We start from the raw sequence: 19,926 nt of genomic DNA, 5'->3' as shown, positions 1-19,926 counted from the left end.
CAGAAAAATGCAAAACACTGGAAGAAAGAGCTGCAGCCGAAAGGTGTTTTTGTAATCCTTTAAATCTAGTGTTGTAAGAAGAATCCCCCTATTTATCCTATTTAATCTGCAGACATACAAATTTCTTCCGTTATAACAGCTGGTGTGAAGGTTATGCTGCTTTGAGTGTTCCTGTATTACAAGTCACACAAAGTAATAAAAAAAAAAGAAATATATTCACGAAAGCATCCAATCACTGTTAAACTGGCAACACATCCTCACATCAGTATCTACAAGGATTTTACAAATTCAGGTCCTTCCCAAATACCAGGCTCTGAGCTGGGACCTTTTCTTTTCACAGTTTGCGTGCCCCTCGTGGTCAGACTATCTGCCACCATGGGCTGAGCTTCCACTGCCATCCTGATGATACACAGCTGTATCTCAGCACCAAACCCTCTAGTCAGTTCACTTCTCTGTCTCTCATTAAGTCCCTGGATGCCATCTAAATCTGGATGTAATCCAGCTTTATCATATTGAAAAACAATACAACTGAACTCTTGTGTCAAGTCACGACTCCTGAAAGGGGCTGACCTTCACCTTAACATGGGTAAAGGTCATTAATTTTCAGGGGTTCTCAATCTGGGTGCCATCCTGGAGCCCAGGCTCTAATTCTCATCATATATCAGATCCATCTCTAGAAGTTCTTTCTACGACCTAAAGAACACCTCTAGAGTCTTACCTCATCTCTCAGAGTCCTCAGCTGAAACCCTCATCCATGCCTTCATCACCTCCTGCCTGGATTATTGCAGTGATATCCCGTTAGCTCTGCACAAGCTCAGAACTCACAGTTCTTACCTGCAACAAGTCCTGGCCTTACATCACCCCCACCTAACCTACAAACCACCACATGCTCTTTCTCTCCTGTACTTGTTCAGTCTTATCCTCCCTTCCCTACACCCCACACTGCATTCCCCAGTTAAAGGCTTACTTGCCATCCCCCTCACCAGGCCAGGGTCTTTTAAAGGACAGAGCCTTCGGTGCTGCAGCCCCCCACTCTCTGGAATGTGCTCTCCTCTAAAACACTCTGTCTTTGAAAATTTTCAAAAAGCAGTTGAAATGTTACTTATTCACAGAGGCCTTTGACCTTTGACTTTTTTGTGTAAAGGTGCTATATAAACTATTAAATGTCACTGAACCAATGACACCTCTAACAGTGGTGCGCATACCTCAACTTGACCTGATATTTGATACAAGAAACCCTGGCATGTCAGATCCCTGTTCCCCTCATCACAGGGCACAATAATGTGGCTGCACTCCAGCCAAGAAAATCTGCGCTCTGCACCAGGTGTTGTGAGCTGGCTCACTGACATGGCTAATATAAGTCACTTCAAAAGAATGGGGCCATCGTTAATGACACTGGGTTCCCACTTTTGTCTGGCACGCCAAGTCAGAAAGGGATTAACTCTGCAGTAAACGTTGCCACATAAATCGTGTCCGGGTAGCGTAAACTCTGATTTTCAAGAGGAGCAGACTACCCTCATGTTATCAAATTATGTTTTGTTTTTTTTTTATTTCAAATGGGCTTTTTTCTTTTCTAAGATTATGTCCTTTAAGAAATCCGTGCTTCTGGGCAGTTAGGCTCGACTTTATGCTGTACCCCAAATATTTTTGGCTTGCGGACAATAACAATAAAAAGAAAAGTGAAAAAAGAAAAACAATGGCTAACAAAATAATAATAATAATAATAATAAAAATAAAAATTCCAGCTTGTGTACACAATCAGTAAATTAATAACCATCATCCAATCATCAAAGGTCAGTTGGAGTACATTCACTTTCAATACTTCAGGGATCCTTTTACTTAAGTAGAAAGATTGTGTTGTTACTTATTTAAAAAGCCCCAAACTATTGTTTTTGACGCTTTGCAAATCACAGCAATCCATTTTAACTTCTGGTTACACATCCTCATTTCCGGCACCTCCTCCCCCTGTGTTGTCCTTTGTTCCTCCTTGCACCGCCCACTTAAAAAATCATGAACTCCCCTACTTCAAAAAATAAAAAACAAATACAAAAACGTACAACTTTAGTAACACCGGAGGTGAAGTTAACTGCAAGTTACTGGTAGCACAGTCCATTCACGCTGGTCAGTCCTGTTGGGGAGCAGGTTTGCATGTAAGATAGGCGGAACTAATCAGGAAATGTGGAGCAGTGCTATGATAAGATAACTTGGATCGCTGACATTTAGCACATATACGCGCACGTATATAATGAGTCGGTGTTAGTATTTGCCTACAGGGTTGTGGTCAATGTGAAGCCTGTGTGGCGTGAGGAGTCTTTACTTCCGCAATGATGTGCTTATTTAAAAAAAAAAAGGCTTCGGTCTATCCTTACGAGTCTTACAGCTAACCTTTAACACGCATTAGCTATAAAACTGAATTGAAACGTAGATATCCCAGTAGTGGGCTGTTAGCCACGCCCCCCCGTGAATGTTACGTAAGCCGCACGCATGCAGATATATTCAGACGGAAACTTCACGGTGGTCGGTGTTTTCCAGGGTTGTATCTGTGAACTTTGGTTGCTTCGTCAAGGTGAGTGTGTTCATGTTTATTGTAATTCGTGCGCTTTCAAAGCAGCCCTGACGAGTCATGGTGCTGCTGGTGTTTCTCGTTTGACCTTTCGTTTGTGAGACGTCCTTTATCTGCGCCGGTAGCTGCACGGCTAATTTTCTCCTCAGGTGTTCGAGGTAATTGTGTTGTTAGAGGGTCCGAAAATGGACACTTTGTTTTATGTGTTAGCCGGGGGAGGAAACGCTTGCGTTGCCTTTCTTACCAAAATAAAAGTGTAATGAGTACTTTCGATATGAGCCACAATATATTTCTAATTCATTTTCCAGGTCTGTCAGGATGGTTGTGCTTTCCAAAGACTATGGATATGTGGTGCTGACTGGCATGGCTAGTATGGTCATGGTTACACATCTGGCCATTAAAGTTGGCAAAGCCAGGAAGAAGTACAATGTGCACGTGAGTATTCAAATATGGAGCACAGTGGAGGCTACCTGTTGAAAGGTGCTGTCCTGTACGAATGAACTTGTCACGCCTTGCAGTATCCTCAGATGTACAGCAACGACCCAGAAACTGGGAACATTTTCAACTGCATCCAGCGGGCACACCAAAACACGTAAGTATAGTAAGGTAATGTAATCCATGTCAGCAGCATTATGTCATGTTCTTTCATCGACAACAAAGAAGCAGGTTGATGTTAACGTCGCTCTTGTGACCTCCTCACCAGCCTGGAATCCTACCCTGCCTTCCTCTTCTGCCTGGCTGTTGGCGGTTTTCATTCACCTGTAAGTTTATTTTCGTTGTATCTGCACCATAATCATACAAATTATTTTTGTCAACTTTGTCACAACGTTTTGGCTAAAAATGTTCACAACTTGTTGCATGCAATGGGTAGCCGTTCTGTCAAGTCCTGTTGCATCTGATTGTTTGTGTGGCTGTTGCAGCGTCTGGTCAGTGGACTTGGAGTCGTGTGGATTATCAGCAGAGAGGTTTATGCACACGGTTACTCTACAGGAGGTAAGAAACCGTTCAGCAGTTCACATCGATTTCTATTCTTCTTATATCATAAAACATGGTCAGAATGTATGTCTGTCTCTCATCTTAATTAGATCCTAAAAAAAGAATGAGGGGAGCTTTTGGAAATCTGGCTTTACTTGGGATGATGCTGGCCACACTGAACTTCGGAGGCTCTCTGCTGGGCTGGAGGGGGAGCTCACGTATGAGCCGTTTTGGTGTTTGATCCAATATGTAATGAAAATTTACGCCTGGGCCAATTCAGTCATCATCGCTATGGTGTAACTCATACACTTGCACTGTGCTCATCTTTAAGTGGTTAAGTCAGGTGTGTTAGCTGATCTGACTAGTTCTTCAAGAACTGTATGGCCTGATTTAGAATAATGCAGACTAGCACTCTTGTAACATACATGAGTTATCAGTTTCTTATAATGTTAACAGCAATCTATGAATTGGGTCTAAACTCTTAATATCATCTACAGTCGTGCATTTATTAATGAATAAAAAGAAGTAATGATGAAGAAATTCCTTGTTTATTGTGCTGAAAAGGAACTTTGTACACTGAGTGACTAAAGATGGTTATTCAACTGTCCTGCTTTTGTAATTAAAATCCTCCATAACTTCTATTCTCCTGTTTGTCATAAAACTGACACCTTCTCATACCAGCTGTTTAATTTCTTTGCCTGAATGTGGTTAACAATGGCCTGTGTGTGGAGGGAGTGGCTCTTTCTGGAGTAATGTTCAAAGTGCACCTACCTTGTCTGGACAGGCAGGAACCAACGCTGCTGAAGTCTTAAGCGAATCATAGTTGACAATAGAAACTGTCGTTCACACAGTGACTCTGCATAATGCCTGAGAGCTTACCCACCTATTATTGCGTTTGCCACACCCCACATAGATTCGATATATTTATTTTCATTAAACAGGAAAGTCATTCTTGCATTTCATCATACATCACTGCAGGCAGTAAAGTAACCAAGTTAAAACATAAGAGCTTCGTTCCACTGTATTTGCAGTGCATTCCAACCAGTCCAGATGGAGGACCCTTAAAATGATTCCAATGCTGCTCTCAAACCTCCACTGTGTGCGAACAACAATTTTACTAAGTGAGTTTTACAATTTACAGATATCTAAGTATTTGGCTTAGCAGGGTATCTCCTCAGTAAACACTGGCAGACAAAACATTTAAAGAAAAGCAATCACTATATTCAAGATTTCCATGACTTTGTGAACATAACTGCATGTTTAACAGCTGCAACAGTAAGTAATCTGCATTTGTAATTCAGGCTAAATTACAATTTGGAAAAATAAAGTGGTTTCCACTGTTGGAGACCTGGCGTGTCTGTGTCCACATCTCCAAAGATGTGGCTTTTCAATTGTAAAATCTGTTTAATTTTTTGTCAACTTTCTGCAAGACCTTAGCTTCACATGATGCAGATTGGGCAATTGGATTTGAAAATGCACTTCACTAACATTTGGTCACCCAAGGGATTGTGATTGTTTTGAGCAGCTTTCCCATGAGCCTTCATTCTGCCTTACTGGCTATTCTTACAATTACGGAGGACTTCATGCGACCTTGATCCACATTACCTCAGATCACCCCTAGAGGGCAGTGTAACCGTTTGTGTCATATTAAAGTGCTGTGCAGGAGTCAGTCAGGGGCGCAGAGTCATCTTAATTTCCATCGGGGTGGGGAGTTCTCAGCACACTGAATGTCTCCAAAACTTTAAAAGGAATGTGGAAGAAACTTCCCGCTTAAAACATTAACAGTCCTTGGTTAAATGTGTTTTAACTTTTTCTTAATCGCTAACAGTAGGTTCTCAGTGCCAAAGAGAGGTTTTGCTCACATCCAAACTGGTCTTCCTTTGGTGTTAGATTTGCTTCGGTCCTCTGAGTGATGGAAGTGACTGACAGAACAGGATCTTCTGTCAGTAGGTGTACCTGGACAGTGGCGTGTCCTCCATCAAATCATCCTAAATAAGGTGATTTTAAAAAACATTATCAGTACTCCACAGAGCATAATTCAAAATATGCGCTCACTTGCCACTTCATTAGGTATACCTCCTGTTGGAGAAATATCTAATGACCTAATCACAGTGCAGAGACTCGGTGCATTTAGGGCAGGGGTGTCGAACTCCAGGCCTCAAGGGCCGGTGTCCTGCAGGTTTTAGATCTCACCCTGGGTCAACACACCTGAATCAAATGATTAGTTCATTACCAGGCCTCTGGAGAACTTCAGGACATGTTGGGGAGGTCATTTAGCCATTTTAATCAGCTGTGTTTGATCAAGGACACATCTAAAACCTGCAGCACACCGGCCCTTGAGGCCTGGAGTTCGACACCTGTGATTTAAGAAACTGTGACTGTGGCATGGTTGTTGGCACCAGATGGGGTGGGCTGACCTTCAGAAACGGCTTATTTACTGAAATTTTCCCACACACGCATCTCTATAGTTCACAGAGAATGGTCCAAAAAGGAAAAAAAAATCCAGTTAGTGGCAGTTCATTGTGTGATATCTTGTTGATGTCAGAGGAGACTGCCCAGGCTGCTTGAGTCATACAGAAGGGCAACATTAACTGTAATAACTCTAATAAAAACTATAATAAACCACTTGTTACAACCCAGGTGTGCAGAAGAGTACCCTGTGGGTTAAGACATGGAAACTGAGGCTACAATTCATACAGGTTTACCAAAGTTGGACAATAGAAAATGTGGAGACATGTTGCCTGGCCTGATAAATCTATATCTGCTGCAACATTTTGGATGGTAGGGTCAGAAATGGTCGAAAACAACACGAGGGATCCATTGTGCGTTATATCAATGTTTCAGGCTGCTGCTGGTGGCGTTATGGTGTTGGGGGTGTTTTCTTGGCACAATGTCACAGACTATCTGAATACTGTTGTTGACCATATCTATCCCTTTATGATCAGAGCATATTCATCTTCTGATGGCTGCTTCACACAACACATCATGTCACAAAGCTCAAATCCTTTCAAACTGGTATCTTGGCAATGAGTTGTCTGTACTCGGATGACCTTTACAGTCATCAGATGTCAGTCCAATCAAGCACCTTTGGGATGTGGTGAAACTGGAGATTCACATCATGGATGCACAGCTGATAAAGCAGCAGGTTTATCAGTTGTCGTGACAATATGGACCAAGATCTCTGAGGCATGTTTCCAGGAATGTTTTGTTGACTCTAGACAACAAAGAATAAAAGCAGTTCTGAAGGCCACAGGGGTCCAGCCAACCACTAGCAAGGTGTAAATAATGAAGTGGCTAGTGAGGATCTAATAAAATATATGAAAATAATTTTCAGTTTCTCTTACCTAAGCTCTCGAATATTTTTAATCAGCTAAACCACATCTCAAGAGTAACCCCTGATCAAGAAATAAGCTAGCGGCCAAGTCACGTTCCAATATGTCATCTCTGCTTGCAGTTAATATTCTAATACCCAAGTTCATCTTGACAGTGAAGGGTGCTTAATAAAAGATGCAGTTATTTGGTATTTGACTTTCATAAAGTTTGGGGACTTCTAAGATGGAGATTGTTTAAAAAAAAGTGGTGAAAATGGTAATGCAAAGGTACTAGACTGTATCTTACCATGGGCAGGTCCTGCAGACGATGGAACTCCGGGTGGTTAGTGCGCTGGCGGAACTTGAGGAAGAGGACGACAAAGACGATAGCTGTGGTGACAATAAACACTGACAGCAGACCAGCCAGCAGAGGGTCTAGAGGGGAGCTGGAACGGTGACCGGACCTCTCTACACGATAAAGAATTTGATATGATATGAAGAAAATAAAATAGGTCATGGTAAAGGCAAAACAACTCAATGGGAGAAGCTTAAGGCAACACCTCATCACACTTAGCACCTGCCAGTCACCTTACCTTCACCGCCAAATTTATTTACAGACTGGACCTCCTTGTACACCGACCCAGCAGGGGCTCCACCTGGAGATGCGGTAGCTGTGTTCAGAGATTCAGAGTGTGGCCATGTGGTGAAGGTGGGTGCTGTGGAGCTTGTGTGGTGCACTGCTGGGGCTGGCTGAGATGAAAAGGTAGAGAGGGAATGGTTGGTCAGAGGGGTTTTGCCTTCTGTAGCTGCAGGGTGCAGAGGGGTGGTGCTCTGAACAGTCGGCGCGGATGAAAGGCTCTCTGCGGCAGCTGAAAGGGGGGATGTGAGCGCAGTGCTGTATCAATTCAAAACAGTACAGATTCTTCAAACGAAATGAAATGCATTCACAACAGCCAGAGGTAACGCTGCACTGCCCTGCTGACGTTAAAGCTGCCGCGATTGTGTTTGTGCAGCATGTGTGGCTCACGCCGTGACAAAAATCTGTGCAAATTACAGAAAACCTTTGTCAGTATATCAGAACGCTGTGAATCCCAATGGCCTGCGCTTTCAAGCATCACTGCTCACACAGAGGTACTCTTGAATCAGATAAATCCACAGTCTTTTCTCCAAGAGCTTTGGACTCTGAGGTCTCAGCTTAAAGCCACAGAACTACATTAAATAAGTAGCTACTGTTTGCTTAAGAATTTAAATATATCCCAGCGATTCCAAACAGTTGCTGCAGATTTGTCACGTGCACACCATTATGTGAATCTCCTGTTCTACCACATCCCAAAGGTGCTCTACTAGACTGAGATCAGGTGTCTGTGGAGGCCTTTTTTCACAACATAGTGGGTACGCACTGCTCATAAAGAGATGGACATGGTCAGCAACAATACTCAGGTAGGCTGTGGTGTACATGGCTCATCTGGTGCTAAAGGCCCAAAGTCTGCCAAGAAATCCGATGCTTGTTTTCACCTTAAGCAGGTCAACTTGACTGTGTCTGCATGCCTAAATCCACTGAGCTGCTGCCATGTGATTGACTGATTAGCTTTAATGAGCAGTTGAACAGGTGTAACGAAATAAAGTGGCTGATGATTGTTTATGCGTAGAACAATAACTTTCTCTCGGTGTGGGTGTATTTCATTTCACCTCATGCGCATGTGCCTGCACTGACAGTTTGGTGGGGGCTGAGAATGTGGTGCACATGGTGTGATTGACAGCCGGACTACATTCCTGCAGCAGAACGGACAGACTGTCAAAGTACTGTGCGGTGTCAACAAAATACACAAACCACAAAAATGTTTGTTTTCTAATTGGATTATAGTGAGAATATTTTCGAGTGAGAATATTTTCAGCTTTCAAAGCGAGAAGCCACACACAGCCTGCACGTTATTCTGCAGGGACGGGGCAACAACAAAGGGTCAAAAAGGGACAAGTGAGAGGGATCTGTCATATTGTTATTTCTGTGCTTCTCAAAGCGGTAACACAGCATCAGCTGAGTGGGTTATATTTATATAATCTATAAAAGGAATCTTTTAAACAAGGTTGCGACACACATTCTTATTCTCAGTCCAGTCAAGCGGGGGTCAGGTCAGGCGAGGAGTGTGTTGCACGAACATTGCTGGCAAAAGGGACTGTGCCCAAGAAGAGCCTGTATTTGCAAACAGGCAGTGTTTAAGTGTGTGGGAAGTTTTATTTTAAAGTTCCAGTCTGGTCAATCTAAACAGACCGGACTTGAAAATTATAGATGGACAATTATAGAATTATGATATAATCACATAATCGCACGTTCCTAATTATAAAGATGCAGCTTTTTAAGACAAGTCATATGAGGCTGATTACCTGAAGGAGTTAGAGTACCGAGGTCTGCGTGCTGAGATGTAAGTGCTGCGGGGATTGCTGTGAACAAGTGGGTTTTAAGTGCTGCATCTGTCAGAGTCTCTGCACGGACTGTTCCTTCTGTCTCGCTGAGGGTTGTGGTTTCACCCGCGGATTCATCCCTGCCTGCAGGAATACGTGCATGCTCTGGGGACTCATTCCCAGGATACTCTGTCAGGTTAGAAGATGCTGAGCTTCCAGGATGATTCAGGAAGACGGCCGGTGTGAAGACATTGGGCAGAGCACTGCTTTGACCTGTAATTTGATAAAGAGAACTCCTGTTAAAGAGACTTTGACTTTAGGACCGTTTTCCAGACTAGTGATGACTTTGTCACGTTTAGATTAACATAAAGGTATTTTAATTACTTATCAAGTGAGTGTTAAAATAGCAAAATAGCAGAGGTGGGACCAAGTCATTGTTTTGCAAGTCTCAAGTAAGTCTCAAGTCTTTATCCTCAAGTCTCAAGTCAAGTCTCAAGTAATGTCAGGCAAGTCAGAGTCGAGTCTCAAGTCACTGGTGTAAAAGTCCGAGTCAAGTCACAAGTCTGAAACTTTGAATTTCAAGTCCTTTCGAGTCTTTAAAAAAAAAAAACGAAAAAAGAATGTTGCAGTTATGCTAAATGTAAATATTAGACCATGTAATTTTAAAATCTGTGTTTTTCTCAACACATGACAAAATAGTGAACTTAGAAAATATACACAAATTGTGAAATTGCACCTCTTTAAAATGCAGCTCAATTAAACTTAGCTCCAAGAATAATTTTCACCGACAGTTCTGAGATAAGCTGCATGTTATTCTTGGATGCGGTTGTAGGACCGGCTTTAAAATCGCATGACAAAAATATCATACATATTAAAAAAAACTGAATCACCAACGTAGCCTGGAAAACATTTGCTAGTTAGATGAAGTCAGCTATCTCATCGTAGCATATTTATATGCATATTTATAATCATACGGTTCTTGGAGTGAGTGCATACACTCATGAAGTTTAGTAACTTCCGGTCACTGCAACAAGCCCAGGTACAGTTTACCGACGGATGGGTACAGGACCTTGAAATGCACCGTGTAGAACGAAAGACCATCGTACGTATCATAAGTTTACCAGTCTCACAAATTGTCGTCATAAATACACATTCGTTAACCGTTTATTAATAGGACCTTTGAGCTCAACGGTAATTAATTAGTAGTGGAAATAATTTCTGGTAGCATCACAGAAATGTAGCAGTGACAATAATATTGTATGCTGTAATCGTACTGGACAATTAGTGATACAAAAAACCTGTTTTATCCTGTGAATAAAAGTATATGTTTTTGTCAGTGTACCATAATAACAGAAGCGAAACGCAATATTGTGTCAGGACAATTCACTATTTATGCACAATAAACAAAGGAGCATAGCGCGACAATTTCTGTTCAGCGCCAGACTTGCTTGTAACCTATATCACCAATTATGTTATGAAAATGACGCATTAACTACAACAGCAGACTGACCTTCGTGTAAATGCTTGGAGCAGACTAACCTGTGAGCTGGAGTGTTCTGGGACGTTATATTTGATCTTTGAATGGCTGCAATCCAGACCATCCTTCGTGTCTTTGTTACTTTGGAAACATGGCTTGAACAATTTCTCTTCAACGACGTAATCCGATAACAACCGATCTCTTTACCCGTCGGCTTCCCGTGGCTATCATGCGACCGGCTATTGCAGTTAATAATACAACGGCTTCTTGACATTTTTGTGTTTCTTTTTATCGCTGTGTGACTGATTTCAATTGAAAGCCTGCGTGCGCTAGTACCGCTTGCCACGAGTTCCCAGAATCCTTTGCGGTTCTACCCGTGAATGACGTCACATTTTCAATCTCTATATAATATGCATGTTAGATTTTATATTTGGGGTAAAATATCAAGTCTTTTCAAGTAAACCGGTTCAAGTCCAATTCAAGTCCCAAGTCATTGGTGTAAAAGTCCAAGTCAAGTCACAAGTCTTACAACATTTTTTCAAGTCAAGTCTAAAGTCATAAAATTAATGACTCGAGTCTGACTCGAGTCCAAGTCATGTGACTCGAGTCCACACCTCTGCAAAATAGTGTAAAAATATAACTTTCAATTTGAAGTTCATTATCAGTCCTGTCTCTTTCCCCTCACCTCCAAACAGTGAGGCTGGATCTGCTGGAGGTCTCTTCCTGTTTAAAGGGAGTTTTTCCTTCCCACTGTCACCAAATGCTTGCTCACTGGGGTCAGCTGACTGTTGGGATTTTTCTCTCTATAATTTTAGGGTCTTTACCTTACAATCTAAGGTGACCTGAGGTGACAGTTGACTGAATTGATTTGTTTGGGTTCCTAAAAAGGAAAGGGTGAAAACTTTTTGCTTTATATTTGCTTTTGCGTGTGTTCTCGAGGTAAACGACTCTAATTTGACATTTCATCGACTAACACATTGACGTCCCCTTCAATTTCAAGTTTTAATCTACTTTAGGTGCTATTTTGCATCATGACAGATTCATTATGGCGAATTACGAGTAAGCCAAGAGAGATGAGAGGAAACTCTAAAAATAAAAAAACAAAACAAAAGGAAAGGAAAGGAAAGTTAACAAACATCGTTTAACGAAGATGAAATGCAACCAAGAACCTGCAGCAACATGATCTCCGTCATCGCCTCAATCACACCAATAAATAGTCGCGTGCGGACTCGATTACGAGCCCGACTCACATCAGCGGGATGTCAGAAGTGTTCGCATCAAACACAAAGACACATAGAGAGAGAGAGAGAATGGCAGCTTACCTCTTGTCCGCGTTGTGCCGGACAGCACAATCAACACGCAAAACACCAAATGAATTTCAGTTTTCATCTCAGCGGCGGCAGGCTTCCCCCTTTAGATTACACAGCAGCTCTCCTCTGTGGCTCTCTGGGGTTGTTTCCGTTACGCGATTTGACAGGGCACATCATGGGCTCTAAAAATATCCTGAGGGAGTCAGGCAGAAGAGAAGTAGGGGTGGGGCTGGATGCGGGCGGTGTTGGTGGGTGGCACCACTAAGAAATAGATTCTAATGAGTAAAACAAGCTTCCCCGATAACCACCGCAAACTCACGCGTGGCCTCTCGTCTCGGTGTTTGTCCTTTCGGAGCCAATCATCTCTACATGGAAGTGTCCACAACGCGTCACTTTGCAGTCGCTGTTGCTCTGCTGCACCAATCACACATCAGTGTGTCAGAGGCGCAGTTGCGTGCGTCAGGAGCGCCCGTTCGAAGCGCCGTGACACCGAAGTGAACGCGCTCTTTGACAAGTTTTACTGCGCTGTTTATCACTGTGAAAACTAGTCTGCAGTATCAAACAGCTGAATGTGTGTCAGTGTCTTGCTGTGGCTCACAGCAAGGTGGTTGGCTCAGCCACCTCTCAGTTCCCACTGAGGTCAGCGTGTCGTCACGGCTGAGCGCACTGCCCACCTGTGTGCCGCACGGACAGCTGAATGACCCGCTGCGTCCTCTCTCGGCGTTGTCTTGACACACTTTAGAAGACGCCGAATTTTCCTTTAATTTTTTTCCTTAAAAAATCAGGCTTTGAGCTGTAAAGGATATCCAGACGCAACAGTAAAAGAAACCTTCACCCTGTCCCAGATGGAGCCTCCAGGCAACCCGGGAGGCACCCCGGTGGAGCTGGAGTTAACGCTGGAGAATGTGGAGTCGGTAAGTTAGGATATTAGTCAAAACTCGTGCATTTAACTGGGAAGTTTGAGTTATGGAATGGAAACAGCAGCATGTTTTCCCAGGAAGAAAAAGAACTGCAGCACATTCTGCTGATATAAATATGATTTCATACCAAATTAGTGAAACGATTTTTTTTATCATGTAAATAACTGTAGTTTGCTCATCATAGAGAGACTGGGCAAAGTGTAGCATTTGTAATATGATGCCAGTTAGAAGCACCTGCTGTACTAATAATAACTAACACATGTGCTTTGGATTAGTTGCTGTGACAACACATTTTTCAGTAAATTCAAACATTTGGCCATCCAGCATTATTAATGATTATTAGTGGTTGTTGTACATGTTGCCCTGCAAATTTAAAGCCAGTTTTATGTGCTAAAATATTCTCGGCATATCCCTTTGACTTCTTACATCGCTTACTTTGTTCTCTGCACTGGTATGTGTTTCTCCATCCAGGCTCTCTACCAGCTGTACTTTGATCCAGACATGGAGCATAAGAATGTAGCCCAGAAGTGGCTGACCCAGGCCCAGGCCTCTGCACAGGCTTGGCACTTCTGCTGGGCCCTGCTCAGCCCTGACAAGGTCTGTAGTTTTTCCCCTCTTTACCCCCACGCTTCACTTTTCTGTAACAAACATTAGGCACCATAACTTAATACAGCCTGGTTGAATGTGAAACTAAGAGCAGCCGTGTGTGAATGTGTCGCTTTGCAGATCCCAGAGGTTCAGTTCTTCGGTGCCAGCACCCTGCACACCAAGATCTCCCGTCACTGGAGTGACCTCGCTGCAGACCAGCACGAGAGCCTGAGGACGCAACTGCTCAGCCATATCTTGCAGTTCTCTTCTGGGCCTAAAATGGTGCTGACTCGTTTGTGTGTAGCACTGGCCTCTTTGGCTCTTAACGTAATTCCCCAGGCCTGGTCTCAGCCGGTGGCGGACATGGTGAGGGCTTTCCAACCGCACAAACCTGATCCTGAAGATGGCTCTGGAGCAAAGGCCTCTCAGGACCCCCACACACATTGTCTCACTCTGCTAGAGCTTCTCACCGTGCTTCCAGAGGAGTTCCAGAGCAGCCGCTTGGCTCAAGCTCGGCGAGGCCAGCTGAGGGAGGCTCTTGCCGGAGAGTGGGCAGTGGTGTGTCCTCTGCTGCGACAGCTCATGCAGAGCCAGGACTCATCGAGTCAGGTGAAAGAGAAGGTGCTCAAATGCTTGTCTAGCTGGGTGGCGCTAGATGTGCCTTTGGGGGAAATCCAGGAACTGCTCCATGACTGCTTCACCGCGTTGTCCGACCCAGAGCTGTTTGACGCAGCTGTGGAGACGGTAGTTAACGCCATCTCACAGCCCGACTGCCAAAGGTGAGAAGCACAGCTGGATGATTAGGTGATGATGAGTGACATGCAGCATATGGGTGGATGACTCCAAACATTTGTGTGCAGGTACATTAATGCTCTACTGAGCCTGATGCCTCTGGTGCTGGGCCTCTATGACCAACTGAAGACAGCAGCTCAGGATGGGGACATGGAAACCTCACATGGTATCTGTCGAATTGCAGTTGCTTTAGGGGAAACACACTCCAGGTACACAGAGTAGCACACACCTACACACACACTCTACCCTGTACCTGGGCTCCACCATTTGTCTTTTATGTCTGAAATGTTCTTTTATTTCTTACATTTCTTTCCCTGTGACAGAGTTCTGTTGGAACAGGTGGACCACTGGCAAGAATACCTAGCTCTGGTTAACATGATTCTCTTCTGCACCGGCATCCCTGGACACTACCCAGTTAATGAGACCACAAGTTCTCTTACGCTCACCTTCTGGTACACTCTGCAGGTATGGAGAGTGAAGTATTAACGTGTTGTCCATTAGGACAAAAGATTTATACTTCCTTTTTACAAAATCAGCTTGTTATCATTTTTAGGATGACATTTTGTCATTTGAGGAGGAGAAGCAGTCTGTTTACCTGCAGGTTTACAGGCCAGTTTACTTCCAACTGGTGGACGTGCTGCTTCATAAATCCCACTATCCCTCCCAGGAAGAGTACACCTCCTGGTCCTCTGATGACAAAGAGCAGTTTCGTATTTACAGGTGGGTCTGGTGTTAATATTTTTTCTGTTTGATTGAAATTTGGAGGCTGACTTTAATAATCTACACTGATAATCTTTCTTCAACGCCCAAGACCAACTTTACAAATATGTTTTCCTGACTTTGTAGGGTCGACATCTCGGACACTTTGATGTACGTGTATGAAATGTTGGGGGCAGAGCTGCTCAGTAACCTCTATGAGAGGCTTGGCAGACTACTGATGGACCCCCAGCAGTCAGCAGTATGGCAGGTAATGCCCTGAATAACTCCTATTCAGCCGCTTAAAATGAAATTGTATTAACTGAATTTTCATACAATGAGCTTTTGATTTACTTGTAAAAACCACACAACCTTAAAAAAGTAAGTAAGCATTACTCAAGTGATTCAGGTGCTTCAGAAAGCCATTGAGATAAATGGCAAAGAGGTTGCATTCCTCTAAAAACATCACATACATACATATAATACATGCGTATAATAAATAAAGGCAAAAATACAGTTCAGATATTCGTACTTTATTTTTCTCCTTCTAAAGCAGCTGAGACTGCTCATCTGAAAAGTTAATTTACACAAGTGGAGGCAGCAGTTTGAGCTTTTTGTATTTTTCCCTAGATTGTGATCTATCTTGTATACAAGGACCGAGGGGCAGAAAACAGGTCACAAAGCATCGCTTAGTTCCACTTGTGATTATATAAAACCATGTGTGCAGAGACTTGTTTAGTTACATTTAAAATCTAAAGGCTTCTTATTCTGAAAGTTTGCAGATTTTTTGGGAGGGTCTTTTTCCTGTTGCATGCAACCCATCGGTCTTTGAAAGATGAATGACTTTGTCATGGCTTTAAAGTAGTCCAGGTGTAAGACATTAACCACCCAAACAAGAGGCAAAGTAATTGAAGTCACTCATAAAAAGAGTAAACTATTATTTTCACAGTGCAATGAACATCTACTTAATAAAAAAAAACGCATAAATAATAAAAGCATAAATTCTTTAATTACATAAATGAGTTACTCATTTGTGTAAGTCAGGAAAGCTACTGGAATTTACAGAGCAGTAATAAACCAGCTTGTCCCAGAGCTGTGCAGGAGAACTGATCAAATCAGCTCAGCTAAACAGCTGCTTCTGTTTTTCCAGCTTCTCACCCTACTCATGAGATTTTATATATTATATATATATATAAATTCCTCGCTTGCCCCTGCAGGCGGTCTATCCTTCAAGCTCGGGTCCTCTACCAGAGGCCTGGGAGCTTGAGGGTCCTGCGCAGCATCTTAGCCGTTCCCAGGACTGCGCTCTTCTGGACAGAGATCTCCGATGTTATTCCCGGGATCTGCTGGAGCCACTTGCCTAGTTTGGGAGTCACCGCACCTAGTGCTCCGATTACCACGGGGACCACCGTTACCTTCACCCTCCACATTTTCTCGAGCTCTTCTCTGAGCCCTTGGTATTTCTGTTCCTTCTTCCTGATGTTGCTGTCATTCGGAACCGCTACATCGATCACTACGGCCGTCTGCTTCTGTTTGTCTACCACCACTATGTCCGGTTGGTTAGCCACCACCATTTTGTCCGTCTGTATCTGGAAGTCCCACAGGATCTTAGCTCGGTCATTCTCCACCACCCTTGGGGGCATCTCCCATTTTGACCTCGGGACTTCCAGGTTATACTCGGCACAGATGTTCCTGTACACTATGCCGGCCACTTGGTTATGGCGTTCCATGTATGCCTTGCCTGCTAGCATCTTGCACCCTGCTGTTATGTGCTGGATTGTCTCTGGGGCATCTTTACACAGCCTGCACCTGGGGTCTTGCCTGGTGTGATAGACCCCAGCCTCTATGGATCTTGTACTCAGAGCTTGTTCTTGTGCTGCCATGATTAGTGCCTCTGTGCTGTCTTTCAGTCCAGCTTTGTCCAGCCACTGGTAGGATTTCTGGATATCAGCCACCTCCTCTATTTGCCGGTGGTACATACCGTGCAGGGGCCTGTCCTTCCATGATGGTTCCTCGTCTCCCTCCTCTTTCTTGGGTTTCTGCTGCCTGAGGTATTCACTGAGCACGCGGTCAGTTGGGGCCATCTTTGTGATGTATTCGTGGATGTTCGTTGTCTCATCCTGGACTGTGGTGCTGACACTCACCAGTCCCCGGCCTCCTTGCTTCCGCTTAGTAAACAGCTTCAGGGTGCTGGACTTGGGGTGAAACCCTCCATGCATGGTAAGGAGTTTTCTTGTCTTTATGTCAGTGGCTTCTATCTCCTCCTTTGGCCAGCCTATTACCCCAGCAGGGTACCTGATCACGGGCAGGGCGTAGGTGTTGATAGCCCGGATCTTGTTCTTACCGTTCAGCTGACTCCTCAGGACTTGCCTGACCCTCTGCAGGTACTTGGTGGTTGCAGCTTTTCTAGCGGCCTCTTCATGGTTCCCATTCGCCTGCGGGATCCCCAGGTACTTGTAACTGTCCTCTATGTCTGCAATGTTGCCTTCTGGTAGTTTGATCCCCTCCGTTCTGACTACCTTCCCTCTCTTTGTTACCATCCGACTACACTTCTCCAGTCCCAATGACATCCCGCTGTCATTGCTGTATAGCCTGGTAGTGTGGATCAGTGAATCGATGTCTCGTTCACTCTTGGCATACAGCTTGATGTCATCCATGTACAGGAGGTGGCTGACAACTGCTCCATTCTGTTGTCGGTATCTTTAGCCAGTCTTGTCAATGATCTCACTGAGGGGGTTCAGGCCTATGCAGAACAGCAGTGGGGACAGAGCATCTCCTTGGTAGATCCCGCACTTGATGGTGACTTGTGCTATGGGCTTGGAGTTGGCCTCTAGTGTTGTACGCCACATCCCCATTGAGTTCCTGATGAAGGCTCTTAGGGTCCTGTTGATCTTCTATAGTTCTAGGCATTCCAGGATCCATGTGTGGGGCATTGAGTCATAGGCCTTCTTGTAATCCATCCATCCATTCATTCACTTCCGCTTATCCTTTTCAGGGTTGCGGGGGGTGCTGGAGCCTATCCCAGCTGTCATAGGGCGAGAGGCGGGGTACACCCTGGACAGGTCGCCAGTCTGTTGCAGGGCTAACACACAGGGACAGGCCCTTCTTGTAATCATTCCAGGCAATACATATATATATATATACACACATATATATTAGGATTATCTATGAACTAAGCTAAAACTGCAAATTAATCTTTGATGACTGATAAGACTGTAAAAGTTGTTTCACCTGTAGTAATGAACCTGCAGTTATTGCATATGTGTGTTAACTAAATTGTAAATTAGTTCACAAATAGATTTGGTTGTTTCAGTCTGTCCTTCTATAAAACTGTGATGACATGGTGCCGGCCGCTTTAGTGACCCATTCTTGGTGCTTGCTTCTTAGAACAAAAAATAAGATCTTCCAGGTGTCCATCAGGGGCCGATATTAGTCTTTCTTTGACTGAACAAAAGATTTGTGCTCAGCTGAGCCACCTATAGAGAAAGTGACTGACACTGAAAGGTAGCATTGTTAATGTTGCAGAAGAAAGGACAGCCTCCTTGCTCTCTCCTAGAGCCCACACTTGTTATCTTGAGTGTTCAAGCACTTCAAAGCAGTATTCAGAGCTAACTATAGCACAATTCACCATGATTCACTCCTACTTCATTAAGCATTAGGAATAGAGAACTGAAGTAAATAGCATGTTTCACTGAGTATTAGGGATATTGTTATTGTTTTAATTATTCAGTTGTACTTATGATTTAGAGGAATAAGTCTGCACCTTTACAACTGCTGTGAGTCAGACCATTCAAAATAATCTCATCTTTTGAGCCTTATAGTCAATAGTTGCTTTTACATAACTTGTTTTAACAGATCTATTAAACATATTACAGCTCCTGAATGTGTGGCTTGTTATCTGACTGTGTGTGTAACAGACTGTTTGTTTCTATCATCTCAGCTTAGTTGTGTTTAAGAGCTTTTACAAACATCGTGTTTTACCAGTTGTTGAAGTAAATTCTTACTTTATTTTCATTTTTTTATTTTGATTGCTGTGTGTCTTTTTTTTTTCAAATTACAAGTTTTATTGTGATATGCACAGTAAAGAGACATCCTTTACTGTCCACAACAGATGCCAAACAGAAAAATCCACATATAAAATAAATGAATACAATAAATTATCATTAAAAAAACAATTATAAAAACAGCAAGAAAGTTTAATTATACAAATAAAATAAAAGAATCTGAGCTGCTAAGCTAGTTCTATATATATGCAATTTGGAATGCTTCATGTCGTCTCTAACACCAGACTTTGTTTATTTCCATCTCCAGGACACTGAGGCGCTGTTGTTTGGCTTCCAGTCCATAGCTGAGACCATAGACGTGAACTACTCTGATGTTATTCCCGGTCTGATTGGTCTGATCCCCAGAATCAACATCAGCAACATTTTGCTAGCCGACACTGTGATGTACACAATAGGTACAGTGTATGTTCAGACACCTGCATGATATTGTCCTTGTTCATAGTAAGAAGTTATGCCTATTTTAAAAGAAAATTCTTATTTTCTCTTTTTCTTGCTTAGTCTGTGGTAACAGATCTTTGGTTGCTCGGCTCTCTTTTACGATCGTAGATTTGTGATTGTGATTTGTGTTTATGCTCAAATGGAAATTTAACATCCCTCGTCGAACAGGCTCACTTGCTGAGTGGCTGGCTGACCACCCGGTGATGCTGGGTGGCATATTGCCTATGGTGCTTCAGGGCCTTGCAAAGCCAGAGCTGTCTGTGTCTAGTGTATCTACACTGAAGAGGATCTGCAGGGAGTGCCGGTATGACCTCGGCCCCTACGCTCAGGACATCCTGACGGTGTCACAGGTCAGACACAGAGAAATACACAGCAACACGTAATCAGGGTTT

General features: G+C 43.4%; 3 protein-coding genes across 4 annotated transcripts in view; 2 read left to right on the top strand and 1 right to left on the bottom strand.

Annotated features, from left to right (window-relative positions):
- The first annotated feature begins 2,425 nt into the window (after positions 1 to 2,425).
- On the top strand, positions 2,426 to 4,191 carry mgst3a (microsomal glutathione S-transferase 3a). The gene is made up of 6 exons (XM_085378733.1): positions 2,426 to 2,566; positions 2,872 to 2,998; positions 3,082 to 3,155; positions 3,267 to 3,324; positions 3,484 to 3,556; positions 3,649 to 4,191. Exons 2-6 carry the CDS (start codon positions 2,882 to 2,884, stop codon positions 3,777 to 3,779), a joined length of 453 nt encoding a protein of 150 aa, XP_085234859.1. The 5' UTR covers positions 2,426 to 2,566; positions 2,872 to 2,881; the 3' UTR covers positions 3,780 to 4,191.
- Positions 4,017 to 12,493, bottom strand: LOC146613801 (uncharacterized). Of its 2 annotated transcripts, XM_085378731.1 has the most exons (6): positions 12,356 to 12,493; positions 12,049 to 12,229; positions 9,232 to 9,522; positions 7,443 to 7,718; positions 7,157 to 7,317; positions 4,017 to 5,526 (listed from the first exon to the last, which is right to left on the bottom strand). In XM_085378731.1, the coding sequence occupies exons 2-6, from the start codon at positions 12,113 to 12,115 to the stop codon at positions 5,482 to 5,484; spliced, it is 840 nt and encodes a 279-aa protein (XP_085234857.1). In that variant the 5' UTR covers positions 12,116 to 12,229; positions 12,356 to 12,493; the 3' UTR covers positions 4,017 to 5,481. The 2 variants fall into 2 exon arrangements, with proteins under 2 accessions (XP_085234857.1, XP_085234856.1); XM_085378730.1 differs by having other exon boundaries at positions 12,049 to 12,493.
- LOC146613800 (importin-13-like) overlaps positions 12,330 to 19,926 on the top strand; it is a 14,405-nt gene continuing 6,808 nt past the window's right edge. The window contains exons 1-9 of the mRNA XM_085378718.1: positions 12,330 to 12,950; positions 13,428 to 13,553; positions 13,683 to 14,323; positions 14,405 to 14,545; positions 14,660 to 14,801; positions 14,890 to 15,056; positions 15,183 to 15,303; positions 19,344 to 19,491; positions 19,703 to 19,884. Of these exons, the coding sequence (XP_085234844.1) occupies positions 12,882 to 12,950; positions 13,428 to 13,553; positions 13,683 to 14,323; positions 14,405 to 14,545; positions 14,660 to 14,801; positions 14,890 to 15,056; positions 15,183 to 15,303; positions 19,344 to 19,491; positions 19,703 to 19,884 (1,737 nt within the window). The 5' untranslated portion in view covers positions 12,330 to 12,881. The remainder of the gene's footprint in view (positions 12,951 to 13,427; positions 13,554 to 13,682; positions 14,324 to 14,404; positions 14,546 to 14,659; positions 14,802 to 14,889; positions 15,057 to 15,182; positions 15,304 to 19,343; positions 19,492 to 19,702; positions 19,885 to 19,926) is intronic.

The sequence above is a fragment of the Diplotaxodon limnothrissa genome, linkage group LG18, assembly GCF_057381915.1.
Source record: "Diplotaxodon limnothrissa isolate DT_005_m linkage group LG18, D_limnothrissa_male_GT1.1, whole genome shotgun sequence".
NCBI classification, from domain to species: domain Eukaryota; kingdom Metazoa; phylum Chordata; class Actinopteri; order Cichliformes; family Cichlidae; genus Diplotaxodon; species Diplotaxodon limnothrissa.
This window is presented reverse-complemented; position numbering and strand designations above follow the sequence as displayed.

What these genes read in the sequence shown, in the direction of transcription:
- mgst3a (XM_085378733.1), top strand. Translation starts at nt 2,882, where the DNA reads ATGGTTGTGCTTTCCAAAGACTATGGATATGTGGTGCTGACTGGCATG. An exon ending in CAGCGGGCACACCAAAACAC is followed by an intron (nt 3,156 to 3,266) that starts GTAAGTATAGTA and finishes CCTCCTCACCAG; the next exon opens with CCTGGAATCCTACCCTGCCT. An exon ending in TTGGCGGTTTTCATTCACCT is followed by an intron (nt 3,325 to 3,483) that starts GTAAGTTTATTT and finishes TGGCTGTTGCAG; the next exon opens with CGTCTGGTCAGTGGACTTGG.
- LOC146613801 (XM_085378730.1), bottom strand. Translation starts at nt 12,115, where the DNA reads ATGAAAACTGAAATTCATTTGGTGTTTTGCGTGTTGATTGTGCTGTCC. An exon ending in CGGTACTCTAACTCCTTCAG is followed by an intron (nt 7,719 to 9,231) that starts GTAATCAGCCTC and finishes CCCCCCTTTCAG; the next exon opens with CTGCCGCAGAGAGCCTTTCA. An exon ending in AAATAAATTTGGCGGTGAAG is followed by an intron (nt 7,318 to 7,442) that starts GTAAGGTGACTG and finishes TTTATCGTGTAG; the next exon opens with AGAGGTCCGGTCACCGTTCC.